Source organism: Microcebus murinus, chromosome 7 (genome assembly GCF_040939455.1).
Source record: "Microcebus murinus isolate Inina chromosome 7, M.murinus_Inina_mat1.0, whole genome shotgun sequence".
NCBI classification, from domain to species: domain Eukaryota; kingdom Metazoa; phylum Chordata; class Mammalia; order Primates; family Cheirogaleidae; genus Microcebus; species Microcebus murinus.
In genome coordinates, this window is record NC_134110.1 from 100,438,023 (window position 1) to 100,454,353 (window position 16,331).

The following is a 16,331-nucleotide window of genomic DNA, read 5'->3' on the forward strand; positions in this document are numbered from 1 at the left end:
AAAACAATATTTCCACTTCATTGCCTAAAGTTTATAAAAATAAAACTTACTTATTATAACTCTTTTAGAGTAGGATGAAAAGTGATGTGGGTTCCATGTAATACCAATATTAAGATAATACAAGAAAATAACATCAAGTTACTGAGAAAATCCGGCAGACTAAAATTTAATTGGTGCTATTTTGAACCTGTACACTTGAACTATCTTAAGCTTCCAGGTTCAATTTCTTAAAATTCTCCTGATCAAGAACAATTGAATAAATGTTTATTAATGTAGCTTCAAGGGAATAAAACTGATAACACTTTCTAATTTTGTCTTTTAGCCAAAGGGGCTAAATTCTTCATTCTCTAACCGATTTCTAGTTTAATAGTCTCCAAAAATGTACATTTAGGTTAAAGAGTTTAATGTCTAACTATTGATTAAATAGTTATATACTATATATTTAAAGTCATATAGCAGCCCTTTATAGCATTTATTCTGAGAATATTCTCATATTCAGAAATTAAAAGATAGAAACTCATAATCATTTTTTATGTGTACAATTCCAATATTGGTTTGAGACAATAATTCAAATATTTAATGACTAAAACTCTAAAATGAGGCTCTTACTATCAAAAAAGGCAGAACTGAAGACTGCAATGGCATGGTAGAGAACTCTCTATTGCCCTTTAAGATGCCTCCTCCACTCTCAAAATATTTTCCAATACTAAAGGTAACTTCTATTCCCCAACATAACACTCACAGGCTTAGATTCTCCTTTAGAAAATCAATTACTGATTAATAAATGAGAAAGAAAAACTTCCTTTCATCGGCAGCATATACCTAAAAACATTCCAGAAATTAAGGACTTTGCTGGTAAAATGTTATCTTTATCTCATGAAAAGCTTTTTAAATGTTATCGAGTCTGTAAGAAATTATTTAAATTGCTTTAAAAAACTCCATGAAGCAAACTATTCTTAGAATTGGTTTTAAAAGTTATTTCATTAACTTAAAGGGAATTTTTAAGCTTTCTGATGAATAATGATGAAAGCAATTTTCAATAGTTTCTAAAGTTCTCAGAACACTTCATGCAGGTACACATTTAAAACAATCTTTAAAATCTTTTTTAAAAATAGCAGAAAATGATTTTTCTTATTTTTTAAAAAAGAACTCCAAAAAAACCACTACAAATAATTCTTAGAATTTCAATTAATTTAATCTAAATCTAGGAAGATAAGGAGGAAAGGCTTTGGGAATTTATTTTTAAAAAGTCATTATAAACCACCAATTTGTATTAAAAATATTCTCTGATAGGTTCCCCCAATTATCACTCTCATTTTTTAAAAGTAAATGTATAATTTTTACTTTCTCGTTGGTTATTCTTAATTCATATAAATTGAATTTTAAATTTACCATAATTGTTATTTTATTCTGAAATTCTTATCTACCTAGTTGTTTACTATCAATTTTGGACATTTTAGTTCACAATTATGTTGTTGTTATATATTTTCATTCTTTAAAACTCTCATTTTTAAAAGGCACCAAAGAAACATTTTTTGCTTTCTAACACCTTCACATTTCCAGGTTTTCTATGTTTTCAGATTAGGAAAATATTCCACTTTTTTTAAATGCAAGAAAATATTTTAAGCAAATTGTCCTCTTAACCTAGGACATAAATAATAGCATAAGTTCATTCATTCTACATGTGCACACACATTTCTTAGGTAGTCATCTCAAATTCCCAAAACACACTGTGGTTAGTTTTAATACCATGATCCTGCAGTAACTCTGTTTACAAGATATCTAGGGACTTTTAAATACTAACAATTTTAATGCAGTATCACGCCACCTCACTTTTTAAAAATGAGATATTATTTGTTTTATAATTTTTTTTATATACTGGTAAGTATTTTTTAAATAAGAGCAAAATCCTTAACAACAACAAACACCAATACATCCACATAATCAGAAAAGAAAAATACCCAACTGCCCTTGGTAGTTCCATACCACCAAATCCTTGTCAGTACCACCCTGTAAAGAAGAGGCAGGGTCAGCTGTATACATTGAATAGAATGCAACCACTGGCAGCAGGCTAACTGATTTAAAAGTAAAAATCAAATTACGCTTCTGTAATAATTTCTACTAGGCTTTCACACACATATATGTCTCATAACTTCAAACATTAATAACTATACATCAATAGTTTTGTAAAATAATCTAAAAATTTTCATTTAATTTCTCAAATTAAATTTTAAAATGAAATTTCCAAATGAGATATAAAAGTTGCCCTGATATAAAATGAACAGTAGTAATAGTCGATTTTAGGTTTGGGCATTTCAAAAAATTTAGGCAATGAATTAAATACAAAAAGTAAAAATTAGTTACTTATAATGTATTCTTATGTTAAAAAAAGAAATGAATTCCCATGCATGAATTCTAAAATCACAATTCATCAATCTGATATATCCTGCTCTCACATTTAACTTATTTGTAAATACTTTTCCATGGCTACCATGTAAGTACCAATTGGTTAAATATGCTGCCTACATTAATTCTTGTTAAAATTAAAGAAATTAAAGGTCTACCTTTGTTTTTTAGAAGTGACTGATATACTTTGAAAATATTCGATGTTTCAAAAAAGGTGTTCATCAGGTTCTTAAAACATTTAAAAATGGCTTAAGGGATGATTTACAGCCTTTTTACCTTGAACATATTCACTATTTTGGATTTTGTTGAACCGATTCAGTTCTCTCCTTTTGAAATTCTTCCCTTACTCAAATAACTAAAGAATCTGAGATGTTATCAATATAAAGAGAAAAAATTTATATTTATTTCTTACACATTTGCAAACACATCAAAAAGAATATGTATTCCAGGCAGTGTAGGTAAAATTATTCAGTAAAACTTTTTTTCTTGGGGGTGTGTGTGTGTAATAGGTAATTTTTCACATATCTTAATTTACAAAGAATAGGATTCTAAATAAAATATACTAAAACATTCCTAGGTGAAATGATCATTTAGATTACACAGCTCAGAAGGAAAATGATTACTAACACAAATCATGAAAGATAGCTATAGATATGTTTCAGTATCTGGCTTTTCAAATTTCAGTTAAGACAGGAGCATTACATTTAATTTAGGAAACAACAATTTAATCCTTAGAAAGGAAAATTTGCAGAATACCAAACCAAAATGTATATAAGGATTATGTTAAAAATGAAGAAACCCCCCCCAGCTTTGTATAATATTAAAACACAAAGAGTATTCTTAACATTTTAAGCTATACTGATAAAAAGCAAATTCACTAATTTATTTAGTTGTAAAATGTCTATTTATTAAAATATTTTGGGTATAATAAAAATACAGATAAAAATTTTTATCAGTATTAGCCCACAATTATAAATCATCTTCCACAGCCTCTAAATTCTCTATAGAATTTCAAATAGCAAAATTAGGCATATAAATTTCAAATAAGAATCTTTATGAGGTTTCTCTGTTTCTGAAATAAAGATTTTGAGTATACAACATTACATTATTTCTGTAAATTGTTATAATTTAATAGTAGCTTCAGACAAAGGATGTTAAACAGGTAGTATTTCTAAGGCATCAAAAAAGCTCAATATAATCAATTCAAATTTGATATTGTGTTGTGCCCTATTTAAATAAGACTCTCTAAGGAATTACAGACTCTGTATTTATGCACTCTGAGTACATTTTCTAATTCAGATGAGTAGCCAGTTGTGTAACACCCAAGCATGAACAAAGTTTTATACCATCCTATATGAGAGAGAGAAAAAAATGACAATACCAACACTTCTATTTAGGTTGACAATAAATCAATCACGTTCGAACAACCTGAATAACACAATGACCTAAATATAAATGGAAGAAATACTTTTCCTTCATTTTTATAGAGACTGAATTTATTGATATTAGTATCTGGTTTGTCAAAGTGGCAACTATTAAGATCTAAAACTCATTTATTTTAAATGCATAGAATAATTCTGACTACTTACAGTCAATGTAACTGTTTTGAGCTAAAAAAGATAAACTTCAAAGATTTTGTAAGTATTAATGGCATTCTGAAACCTCTGGATGGAAGATTATTTAGGGGGGAGGAGTTTCTCTTCTCCATTGATAGCTTAATCCTTTTCCAATCAATTCTGATTTAACTATGGATCATGGGATAAACTCATTTTTTAATAAGTTCTTAGAAAGTTGTAATTGCTTCCAAAATCAGAAACCACAAGATGATATACTCAAAACACTACCTCAACGTAATGTTGTTATGGAGATAGTTACAGAAAGGTGGAGAAAAGAGCTCAGCTGTGAACACAAGTTAACATACAATGGACCACAAATTAATAATTTGTTTATACAGTAAGACAAGAAAAAACATTCTGTACAAGAAGTCTAAAAATTCAGTTCTAGTTTTAATCCATTTCTATAAATCATAAAAACAAAGGGAAATAGAGATTTATTTCAGAAACTGCATATACCTGTGGAAAATGGAACACAAGAATTTCTTTTCAAGATTAACCTTAATCTCAAATAGAGTATGGCTAACTATTTATGTATTTTACATTTTGAAAATATTGTGAAAATCTAAAACATAAGAGCTGATAGTAATTGATGGTCTAGAAACACTTTCTGTTAAATAACACAAATAAATTCAACTTAAAAAATGCAAACTGGTAAGTCTCAGGGTTTTAAAATCTTTTCATTTCAAAGGTACAAAGTTACAGCACATGTATAGGATGGGCTTTAAAAATGGAGATATATGTAACTTTTCCATGGTGTTGGATTGTGTGCTTTCCCCTACTCCAAAGAAATGCCTACGGCTTACAATGTTAAAGAATCTTCACCACTCTGTCTATAATTTTCAACCAGAAGTCCTCAATGTGCCTTAAATAAAACTGAATATTAGGCATTTTATAGCTTTTGCAAAATGGCTGTGAAATCACATTATGGGCATACACATCTCTTTGATCTCATTGCACAAAATTCATAACTGTTCAATAATGCTATACCATTACACCACACACCTTCAACTATTTCCATTTTTCCTAAATTCCTTCCAAAATCAGCTTCCAAAGCAAAGCAATGTAACATCAAAAGTTCCTGAGAAGGCTTGTTACAAAAAAGAACAGCTTGGATACAAACTAATCTACACACATATCCATCTTCTGTTGAGCCTGTTTATCCCTCATCTCCCTCCATCACTCCTAAAGGTGGGTGCACTGGAGTAATGGAAAGAGAAGGCTCTTTCATCACCACACCCTCCCAGCACCTCCACCATTGGTCCTCAGACAGTGATTCTGTGTAGGTGATGAAAACCATAAGAAAAGAGAAGCTGTCGCTTTAAAATGCCCTGCTCTGTCCCATATCCCACGTGGAACCAACATCAGCAGCACTTTCCCATTACCATCAATGTGATGCAAGAGGCACCATCCTTTTATATACATAAAACCAGAAAACTTCAGCTTAACATTCTTTAGTAAGGATGAACAGGTGAAGCAAACGTGTCAGGAAGGGCGAAACCAAGCAACTCCCCACCCCTCCCCAAAAGGTACTCCAGTCTTGCACTCAAGTCTCTCTGTGCAACATCACCTCTCTACCCCTCCTCTGTAGAGCCCAGTTTAAAGAAAGGAGGGAGCCACTAACAAAACCTGAAGCATAAATGCGACGAAAATGCAATCTAAAGCCGGAAAGGTTTATTCTTCCAATCACACATATTAACTCTATTAAGAAAATGGCATCACTTTTTTTCCACCAAAAAAAACCCCGCAAAGATCATTAAAAGAGAGTTATAAAATAGCAAATATAGTGTTTATCTTATCTCAGATCAGTCCACATTACCCATAAGTTTAGTAGTTTCTGCACTTCCACCTCCCCCCTCCCTCCCCCTGCTTCTCTTGCATCGGATTTTCACGTTTTCTCATTGTCGGTTGAGTTATAAAAGGCTTTTGCCCTTCGAAAGTTTTAAAAAATAAATAAATATTAACTCCTTGGTCCCTGCAAAGTCAAAATGGACTTCAGGGGAAAGGCGGTACATACTTTTACCTTTAGCGAGAAAAGGGGGAGCATCCCGGATTTTTAGGGATTTTTTGCGATTTTTAAAAAATTTTTATTTGGTTATATGCCTGAGTTCTCCCTCCATTTTGGTTGTTTATGATACTGACAACAAGCTGTCCCTGCTCTGTGCCGATCTCCTGCTTTCATTTAGCACCCCCTCCCCCTACCCCCCCTCGCAGCCACACACCCCGGGCTCACACCTCCCCGCAGACCCCGCACCCCGACCCCGACTCGCCCACCTGAGGAAAGGGCAAAAACAAATTCATTTCTCCAGAAAAGAAAAACCTCTTTTGAAAAAGGGGCAAAGTTACCCCAAGTCACTCAAAGTGCCCCCCAAATATTGCCGACTGCGGGTTTCCGCCAGGCCCTTTGGGAAGCGACCTTCCCCCGGGATGTTTTGGTGGAAAATGCGGAGAGTTTACTCTCAAAACTGAATTTATATTAATTTTTCCCTTATTTTTCGGGTCTCTAATGTCTTCCGCTCTCGCTGCTGCCGCTGCCGCTGTCACAATATTCACAGCACCAGAGAGGAGGAGGAGGAGGAGGAGGAGGAGGAAAACTTTTCAAACTTTCCAGACCCTGAATAAAGGGTGTTTTTTTTTTCCCACCGACCTCACCTTCGGGTCCCCAGCCGCATCGCCCCCTGCCCTGTCAGAAGCGACTTCGGGAGTCCTCGCAGCCCCGCTTAATTATTTTATTTTATTTTTTATTATTATTTTTCTCTCTGGGGTCCTGAGCAGGGGCTGAGAGTAGCACAAACTTTTCCTCCTCCTGCCGCCGCCGCTGCTCCTCTGCCCCCTCAGCTAGTCCCATAATTTAAATAACCCTGATATTTCTCCCGCTAAACGCCTCTCCGCCGCCCCGGACCCCGGGAGAACTCACCGCGGGGCTTTAACATCCTCCCTCCGGCCCGTCCGCCGCCTTTACACCGCCCGCGGAATTTCTAATAATTTTTTTCTCATATTTCGGGCTGGACGCGGCGGGCCTGGAAATTGTTTCCTTACGCCTCTTTCCAGCAGCCATTGTAGTGTATGCGCTGCCCCTGCAGCCCAACTTGCAGCTGCCGCCGCCGCCGCCGCCGCCGCCGCCGACGTCGCGCCCACCGCCGCCTCCCCCGGCCTACTCTGCCACCGCCCCCGCCTCCCGTCGGCCCGCCCCCGACCCCCGCCCGCCGTTGAGCCCGCCCCCCAAGAGCGCTCCGCCCCGGGGACGGCCACTCGGCGCCGTCGCGGCCAGGAGCCGACCCGCCGATTGGTCTGTGGCGCCGCCCATCAAGCCGAAGTGTTAAGAGGCGGGCCGCGGCGCGGGGGGCGCGGCGGGGCGGGGGCATGGGCGGGGCCGTGCGCGCCGCCCCGCCCACTCCTCCCGTCTCGGCCCTCCTCTCGCCAGCCGAGGGCGGGGCGAGACCCGCCCGCCCCCGCCTCGCAGAGCCCCACGCGGCTGTCAGTCTGTCAGAGGCGCACGCCGATTGGACGAGCGGCCGCCGGGGAGCGGGGGCAGCAAGTTGGGATGCGCGCTACTTAAGGTCCTGCTTCGTGAGCCATTGACGTGTTTGGAGCTGGAGACTGCCTGGGCGCTGGCGGAGCGGCGCCCCGAGGTGAGTGGTCCCCCGCCCCTCCCTCCGCGGCGGCTGAAGGCGAGAGGGACAAGACGGGCGCACCTGGGCCGCCGCGGCGTCCGGATCCGTTTCTGCTGCGCCGAGCCGCTCCCGCCAGACTTTGCCGCAGCACGGGCCCCTTCCTGTCGCTCCTCCAACGGCCACCCGGGTCCGTTCGGGCCGGGGGCGCGGAAGGTGACCTCTGCCTCGTCCGGACACCACCAGCTCGTCCTTCATCCTCCTTTTCTCCAGCCTTTGAAGCGCAGTCACCTGTCCCCACCCCCACCTCCTTGCATTTTCTTCTCCCCCTGCCCCTCTGGGCTCAGTCGCAGGGCAAAGCATGGTGTGCTCACCTGTGCCTGCCGTCCAGGATTAGACGCTGACGGGCAGCACCGCGGAGGCTGCGAGGCCTCGGATTCGCCTCTGACCAGGCTCTCCTTCGATCTCCCCGCCCCCCTCCGGTATGCCACCCTTGACTTCTTGCCCCTGCGCCTCTGCACGCAGCAGGGGTTAACGGCGTGGTGTGTGTCAGCTTCCCGATTTAGCAGAGCCATGGACCCTGCCGGGGCTCCAACCGGCATGTAGGCATGGACATGTTGAGTAACGTTCCCTTCCCCCTTCCTTTTCTAATCTACTGGAAGAGTGGGGACGTGAACCACTGGGTGGGAAATCAAGAACTGCTTTACCAAGCAGTTTGCCCTTTGGAGTCAGTTTTAGAGTTATTCCTCAAATGTGCTGTGGTTTTGCAGCCCCTCCCTCAAATCTTTGGTTTTCTTTCTGGTTATGCTCTGCGAGTGGTAGAACCTGTAACAGTACATTGAGGAAGTATTAATAAGTATAATAGATAAGGCCTCTTTGGCGGAGCATTCGATCTTGCTCTTCAGCCTGGCTCCTCACTGTATATTGACATTTCCTCTTCATTTCTAGTTAACACATAAGGAATTCATGCAAAGGAGAGGAATTTCGGAAATCCAAACTTAGGGTGACTTGTATTTAGAATCCAGAAGGAAAAGGAAATGAAATGTGAATAAATTCATGCAGCAAACCTGATCTGAGTGTATGTGATGTAACCTAGGTATTGTTTTTAAAGAATTTCTAACTGATGAATATAAAATACAGACTAGAATACTTTAAGGCACACAACTTGAATTTCATACAAGTTTGTCTGCCGCTGGTCCTTGTTCTGTGTTCACATATCATAGGATAGATATAAAAAAGGAAGCTGTGAATTTACTTAGTACCATCATCTCTCTTAGGAAGAAGTCAAACTGGACACACACAAAAAAAATTGTGTTCAGGAGAGGAAAAAGCTTCTAGATATAATTGGATGGCTGCTTGAATTTTCTTTTGCCCAAGATTTTTTTGGGGGGAGAGGGGGCTGGATATTTTCATGTATTGTTTGATGAAAATCATAAAATGATTATTTAGTGTCTATTAAAAGTTAACGGACCCCAAATAACCAAATTCTTTTCCATCCTCCTTAGCAAAGGTTGATCTATTTTAGCCTAGACATCTTGATCTTTCCTATAATAGAAAAAATTGGACAGGGTGACTCTTGATTGAGAATACCTCCACTTACCATGAGTTTATGGGATTTGTTTGTTTTTCCTGAATACACTTCGTGTCTTTTAACATGACTGATATTTTTCGATGGTCCTACCTAGGGTAAGGAAAGCAGAAACCATTTCATTCAATAATTCTGACCTCTGTCTGGTTATACTAACCAGTTTAATTCAGTGGGATTTTGTAAGTCACACTGGATTATTTTTGCTGGCTTCTCCATTGATATTTAGGTAGAAGGATGATTAAGCTAGAACAGGATTCAGGAGTACAAGTTAGATCAGTTCCTTAGGCTTACTTCAGAGCATTTAAAAATATTTTGGGGTGGTTCATCAATAGTATACCAATATATTGAAACAGAAGTCACTTTGAAATAATCATTTTGGTATTGATTTTTGAATTTTCTCTTTTATTTTCTGTGACATTTCTTTGAAGATAATAGGCATACCAATTTCAGTTGATTCCATTATTGAGAGCAACTATATTCTGGGATATAGTTGGCATACCTGTTACCCAAGTATATGACTTGACTTGGAATAATTAATTGGCTCTTTGGGAACTATGATCATCTTTAATTTATACTTTTGCAAAACTGTATCTCTAAGACTTGAATTGGAAGATTACTTAACCACAATAGCATTCTCTGACTTCCTTCAAGTCAGGGAAATATCAATTAAATAGGAGATGCCATTGGAAGTAAAATTTCAACTTTTTTTTTTTTAACTGGCTTTTTGAAATGTCAACTAAGCAATAAGTTGGCTTTTTGATATATTGGCTACCCTGGTATTAGCCACACAGTAGGCACTCTGTACTTTAGTTGATGAATGATTTTTCTAAAGTTAGGTTGTACTAAATTATTCCATTCTTATTTTGTTTGCATTTATGCTGATAAATGTATAGTAAGGAAGTAATCGTTAGAATACATACTATATTCTTAGATTTTGTTAATACATTTAATTTCTTAAACTTAAGAGTAAACTACAACTGAATTATGGTTGAACTGTCCTTTTTACTGGATATTATAATCAAATTTTAGTAGATGAATTTCAGTGTATGGCCTTTGTGTTGAGGCACCATGGCAAACAAAGGAAAAACACAAGCAAGTTTTTATTCTCAAAATACACGGGTACATGTTCCTCACTAGATGATTATTATGCCAAAATTAAATTTTCAAGTGGGGCTTTTGAGAGCTATTGATTTCTTGTCATTCATTGTATAACTGTTTTTTCTCTGTCTCCCTTCAGTAAAGAAGACTGTTAGGATGCCCTTGGTAACGCGGAGGCTTAGAGACCCTGACATAAACCCTTGTTTGTTGGTAGGCTAATTTGCTTTTAATTTTCATGAGTGCTAAGTTGGAAAAACAAGCTTCTTCTAGTTTTGTGGGCATCTGTTTTCTGCAGTTGTTGAATAAAGTTATTTCTATATAAAAAATTGCTGGTTAGTGCATTATTATTTCACTAGAGCATTTTTATATATTAATAATTTTGCTAACAAAGATTCATCTTTAGTTTCCCATATTTGTATACTCAAGCATTTAGTTGTCACTGTAAAGCTGGACAGGCGTATGTAATACTGAGGAAAATCTTTACTTCAAACATGGAAAATTGGAAGGTATGACATTTTTGCACCATCACTGAAATTTACTGTTTAAATAGGAATAATTTCATTATGTTCTTGAGACAACCTGGCTGAGAGTAATGGGCTGATAATAGAATTAGCCTATTCAAAACCTGAAGGTTTTCACAAAGGTGTCTTAACACAATTGTTTTTTTTTTTTTTTTTTTTTTTTGAGACAGAGTCTCACTTTGTTGCCTAGGCTAGAGTGAGTGCCATGGCGTCAGCCTAGCTCACAGCAACCTCAAACTCCTGGCTCAAGCAATCCTTCTGCCTCAGCCTCCCAAGTAGCTGGGACTACAGGCATACGCCACCATGCCCGGCTAATTTTTTCTATATATGTTAGTTGGCCAATTAATTTCTTTCTATTTATAGTAGAGACGGGGTCTCGCTCTTGCTCAGGCTGGTTTCGAACTCCTGACCTCGAGCAATCCGCCCGCCTCGGCCTCCCAGAGAGCTAGGATTACAGGCGTGAGCCACCGTGCCCGGCCTACACAATTGTTTTGTTTTGTTTTTGAGATAGAGTCTCACTCGTTTGCCCAGACTAGAGTGCCATGCAGTCAGCCTAGCTCACAGAAACCTCAAACTCCTGGGCTCAAGTGATCCTCCTGCCTCAGCCTCCCAAGTAGCTGGGAGTACAGGCACATGCTACCATGTCCCAATGATTCTTTCTATTTTTAGTAGAGCTGGGGCCTCACTCTTGCACAGGCTGGTCTTGAACTCCTGAGCTCAAGCAGTCCTGCCTAGGCCTCCCAGAGTGCTAGGATTATAGGTGTGAGCCACCATGGGTGGCCAATTGTTTTGTTTTAATGATAAGCTTGTATTGGCATTTATTTGGTATGACTTGCAATACTTAACTTGTGGCTTTGCTACCTTTAAATAATGTCATCATACTGGTGCTATGAAAGTTATGCTTCCTGATCCCATGTGCATTTTCCAAATAGATTCATTAAATATTTGGCATAGAAACTTAGCTTTGTTCTTTATATTAGGTCAGTTTTCAACAGTTTTATTAAGTAAATTTGTTTGGGTAGAAGATGTTTCTTAGATCTGTGAAGCAATGCCTACCCGTTTAGTTAGAGCTTTCCTTTAGATGACTCCTCAGAGTTACACCTTTCACTTTGATGTTAGTTATCCAATCTACTTTCAGTTCAGACAGCTTAAGTTTAATCTCCAGGTGGTACCTGTTTTCCTTTCAACGCATAGCCCTATGTTGCCACTTTGGTTTTAAGTGATATTAATGATATCTATTAAAATTTGCATATGTAATAGTGTATTTACTTGTGGAATGAAGTAAAGGATAGCCAAAATTTTGTTGAGATAAATGGTGTTAATGTAGGTTACCCTTAGATATACCAGTTATTAGCAATTTACTTGAGACCTTGAAACCAGCATTACAATCAAACATTCAAGTCAGAGTGACAATTTGGAAAAGCAGGAGAGCTATATTGTGAGTCAGGAGACTGGGGGTTCTAGGTGTGCAGCAGTGATTTTGAACATATTTCACCTTGTCTCAGTTTCTTGTCAAATGGTTACTGGACTAATTGATTACAGTCAAAGCTTTGGCTCAAATTCCTATGATTCAGAAAACTGGCCCAGATGAAAATGAAGATGGCTGCCTGAGCAGAGTGAGTACTGGTATAGTTGGCAAGATTGTTCAGTTTTTGTTAGTGTCTACCCATTAAAATGAACAAACATGAACTATTTCCCATTATTTGCTTTGGGGGAAGCAACTTTAGTTTGTCTGTAGATCCCATTCCACCCCTCAAATGATGGTTCTTGTGTATTCAAGGAATCTGATGCTTCTGCCAGATGTATGGATGAAAATAACTATGACGGGGAAAGGTGTTCCACTTACTTCTTGAAGTACAAAAACTGTCGGAAATTCTGGGTAAGCCTTGCTTGATTAGCTTTATGTTAAAACCCATCTGTTAGGCTGAAACTGAGGCCTGAAATGAAGTCAATACCCACAATCCTTTCCCAGTGATGGCTGTAGGGAAACTTAACCTTTCAACTTTATCCTCTGTGTGCTCTTTTAGCCCCAATGGATCCTCAAGAGCTCTTGTTAGCTGCCTCATCCTACTCTAAGCTATAAGAATGCAGTTTTAATATAGGTGGGTCTTTCTAGGTATATAAGTATCTATAGTCCTAGAACAATAGCCTTGTTATAAATTTAGTTTTCCTAGAGACGAACAGCCCTGCTGTAACACATCATGTTAGGCTTCTATTTCTGCCTCCTCCTTTCCCACTTCCATACATGGTGGTTAAAATGTGCCCATTTTTCTTAAGACATTGGTATATAATTTCTGTTTCCCTGAGCACCAGGCCCGGCTATTTCCTTTCCCTTTGCTAAATGCACTGTTGGTTTCATTTAGCAATTATTCAGTAGCACTTATTAGTGGACTAGATAAATTTTTTGTGCTTAGTACATGCACAGTATATCCCCATCCCAATTGCTGTTAATGTATTCCTATGGGAATAACCACTATTTACTATTTTTTTTTATTTTAGCATATTATGGGGGTACAAGTGTTAAGGTTACATATATTGCAATTGGGATGGGGATATACTGTGCATGTACTAAGCACAAAAAATTTATCTAGTCCACTAATAAGTGCTACTGAATAATTGCCTCCCCCCAGCCACTTCTATTTAATTGTCACTAGTTTGAAAACATTTATGTGGAATCTATAATTAGTTTTTTTTTTTAACTTTGTTTTTGGAATTTCCATTTTGAGGAAGCAATAGCAAATCACTGGCAACTGATTAGCATTTAATACATGACTGATTTTAGTTTCTTTTTTTTATACCTATACGCAGAATTCTATCATGATCCAGAGAAGACAGAATGGAGTGAAGCCACCTATGCCTACAGCAGCAGAAAGAGATGAAATCTTGGGAGCAATGGGAAAGATGCCCTATTGAATGTTGCATTAAAATTGTTTATATAACTTAGAAGCAGATGAATATTTTTAATAAATTATTGCGGTAATCGTTTAAGACCTTACAGGCCTCACCCAGACGGACCTTATGTTGTACAAGGGGGGATGGAGTTAAGTCAGCCCAGAGTCCCGTGTGCTTGCTCTCAGTGCCAGGCCCACAGTCGCCGCTGCTGGCTGTGCTGTGGCACTGAGCTGACACGACTCCTAGAAGTAAGGGAGTGTTAGGGGAGGCTGCCCGCAAAGCTGAGCTTTTCTACTTGGTCTCAAAAGAAGAGTAAGATGTGAACAAATAGAGACCTAATGAGGCTGAGAGGAAGGCAGTATTTCCAAGAAAGGAAATGATGTGAGCAACAGTGTGCTGGAAGGAAAGCTCGAATCGTGTTTGGGAGCACCCTGTAGATGGTTTGACCTAAAGTTTTAGGGAAGAGGGAGGAGTGAAGGGGCAAGATTGAAAAGGTAAGTTGAAGGCAAGGGATGTGTGGTGGGCCTCAAATCCCAAGCTTCTTCCTCAAATCCATCCTTACTTCTCTCACTTATCTGTGTTTAAGTAAGGTTAGTACATTCACTAACGTGGAGGGGGAGAACGTTTTGTCCAAAAATAAATGGCATGAAACAGAACTGGTTTTCTTTCTTTTCTTTAAGGGCTTAGTTACAGGATTCTGTGACTAACATCCATAAATACTGGTTAGGCTTCGGAGCTGTAGTATCAGTTCTTTAGCCATAGTAATGGGAAAAAGAGAAATTGATTCCCTTAGAAGTAGGATTTCTATTTGCAGGATGAGATGGACAAGGAAGGGTGGGGGTTCATCAAGTGAACTCAACACTGGCATGAGAGTAGAGCTTCACTTCACTTTATGATATAAAAACAATGAGAATATACAGTATATAACTGGGATAGATTGTGTAACAGCTCTCCTTGTGCCCACTGCCTTTTAAAATCCAGTTTGTGGCCGGGCGCGGTGGCTCATGCCTGTAATCCTAGCTCTCTGGGAGGCCGAGGCGGGCGGATTGCTCGAGGTCAGGAGTTCGAAACCAGCCTGAGCAAGAGCGAGACCCTGTCTCTACTATAAATAGAAAGAAATTAATTGGCCAACTGATATATATAAAAAATTAGCCGGGCATGGTTGCGCATGCCTGTAGTCCCAGCTACTCGGGAGGCTGAGGCAGGAGGATCGCTGGAGCCCAGGAGTTTGAGGTTGCTGTGAGCTAGGCTGACGCCACGGCACTCACTCTAGCCTGGACAACAAAGCGAGACTCTGTCTCAAAAAAAAAAATAAAATAAAATAAAATAAAATCCAGTTTGTTTCATACACAGAATAGTTTTATACAGACATGTTATTTAACAAAATTTAATGTGTACTTAAAAACAAATTGCCCGTCCTTCTTTTTCATCTGGTCCTAGATCCAGAATATGATTTTATTATTTTATGTTTTTGTAGATATGGAATGTCTTGCTAGGTTGCCCAGGGTGGGCTTGAGCTTCTGGCCTCAAGTGATCCTCCTACCTTGGCTTCCCAAAGTGCTGGAATTACTGGTATGAGCCACCGCTCCTAGCTAAGAGTATTATTTTAGTGGCTGCTGACAGTAAACTACCCATCTGAATCCAAAACCAAGTTCAGAAGTTTTTAAGCTAGGCGGGGCGCGGTGGCTCACGCCTGTAATCCTAACACTCTGGGAGTCCAAGGTGGGCAGGTCATTTGAGCTCAGGAGTTCGAGACCAGCCTGAGGAAGAGCGAGACCCCCATCTCTACTAAAAATTAGAAAAAAAAAAATTAGCCAGGCATGGTGGCCCATGCCTGTAGTCCCAGCTACTTGGGAGGCTGAGGCAGGAGGATCGCCTGAGCCCAGGAGTTGGAGGTTCCTGTGAGCTAGGCTGATGCCACGGCACTCTAACCCAGGCAACAAAGTGAGACTCTGTGTCAAAAAAAAAAAAAAAAAAAAAACAAGTGAGGAAGAAGTTTTTAAGCTATATGACTTTGATTGTTAAATTGGTTCTATTTGAATAAGAAATGGATTATTTCAAACATTCTTTTGTATGGATTGCTATAAAAATGGTGGATTAAAATAAGACTTGAAAAGAATTAATACATACTATGTATGTGAGAAACATCTTAGTACCTTTAAGTGTGCTTGTTTTAAAGGGTTTGGAATTTTAATGCCATGTCTTTGAATATACATACCAGTATCAACATTTATTCTGTGGCTAATTGTCCAGACATAGCTCTTTAAAAAACATTTTTTTTTTAAATAGAAATGGAGTCTCACTATGTTGCCCAGGCTGGAGTGCAGTGGCAGGATCATAGTTCACTGCAGCCTCCAACTCCTGGGCTCAAGGGATACTCCCTCCTGCCTCAGCCTTCTGAGTAGCTGGCACTCTAGGCACAGGCACATGCCACCACGCCCAGCTTTTTAAATGTTTTATTTATTTATTTTAACCACCTCGGCTTTATTGTAGACATGGACTCCTGCCTTAGCACCAGACACTCCTGCCCACTGGGCGTCTGAATTGAGGTTGATTTAGGTTCAAAGACTGCAGCTGACTGACTGGTGGCTCTGTAGGAAGC

At 39.1% G+C, this 16,331-nt stretch overlaps 2 protein-coding genes across 8 annotated transcripts in view; one reads left to right on the plus strand and one right to left on the minus strand.

Moving 5' to 3' along the window:
- Positions 1-7,180, minus strand: part of PLAG1 (PLAG1 zinc finger) — a 49,612-nt gene extending 42,432 nt beyond the window's left edge. For all 4 annotated transcript variants that reach the window (XM_012774087.2, XM_076005307.1, XM_012774086.2 and 1 more), the window contains exon 1: positions 6,937-7,180. The gene's annotated coding sequence lies outside the window, so the exon portion shown is untranslated. The remainder of the gene's footprint in view (positions 1-6,936) is intronic.
- Positions 7,181-7,493: 313 nt separating this feature from the next.
- Positions 7,494-13,832, plus strand: CHCHD7 (coiled-coil-helix-coiled-coil-helix domain containing 7). Of its 4 annotated transcripts, XM_076005308.1 has the most exons (6): positions 7,496-7,651; positions 7,978-8,112; positions 10,456-10,526; positions 12,412-12,453; positions 12,618-12,716; positions 13,646-13,832. In XM_076005308.1, exons 3-6 carry the CDS (start codon positions 10,473-10,475, stop codon positions 13,748-13,750), a joined length of 300 nt encoding a protein of 99 aa, XP_075861423.1. In that variant the 5' UTR covers positions 7,496-7,651; positions 7,978-8,112; positions 10,456-10,472; the 3' UTR covers positions 13,751-13,832. The 4 variants fall into 4 exon arrangements, with proteins under 4 accessions (XP_075861424.1, XP_075861423.1, XP_012629547.1 ...); XM_076005309.1 differs by lacking the exon at positions 7,978-8,112 and having other exon boundaries at positions 7,494-7,651; XM_012774089.3 differs by lacking the exon at positions 12,412-12,453 and having other exon boundaries at positions 7,507-7,651.
- Positions 13,833-16,331: the final 2,499 nt, after the last annotated feature.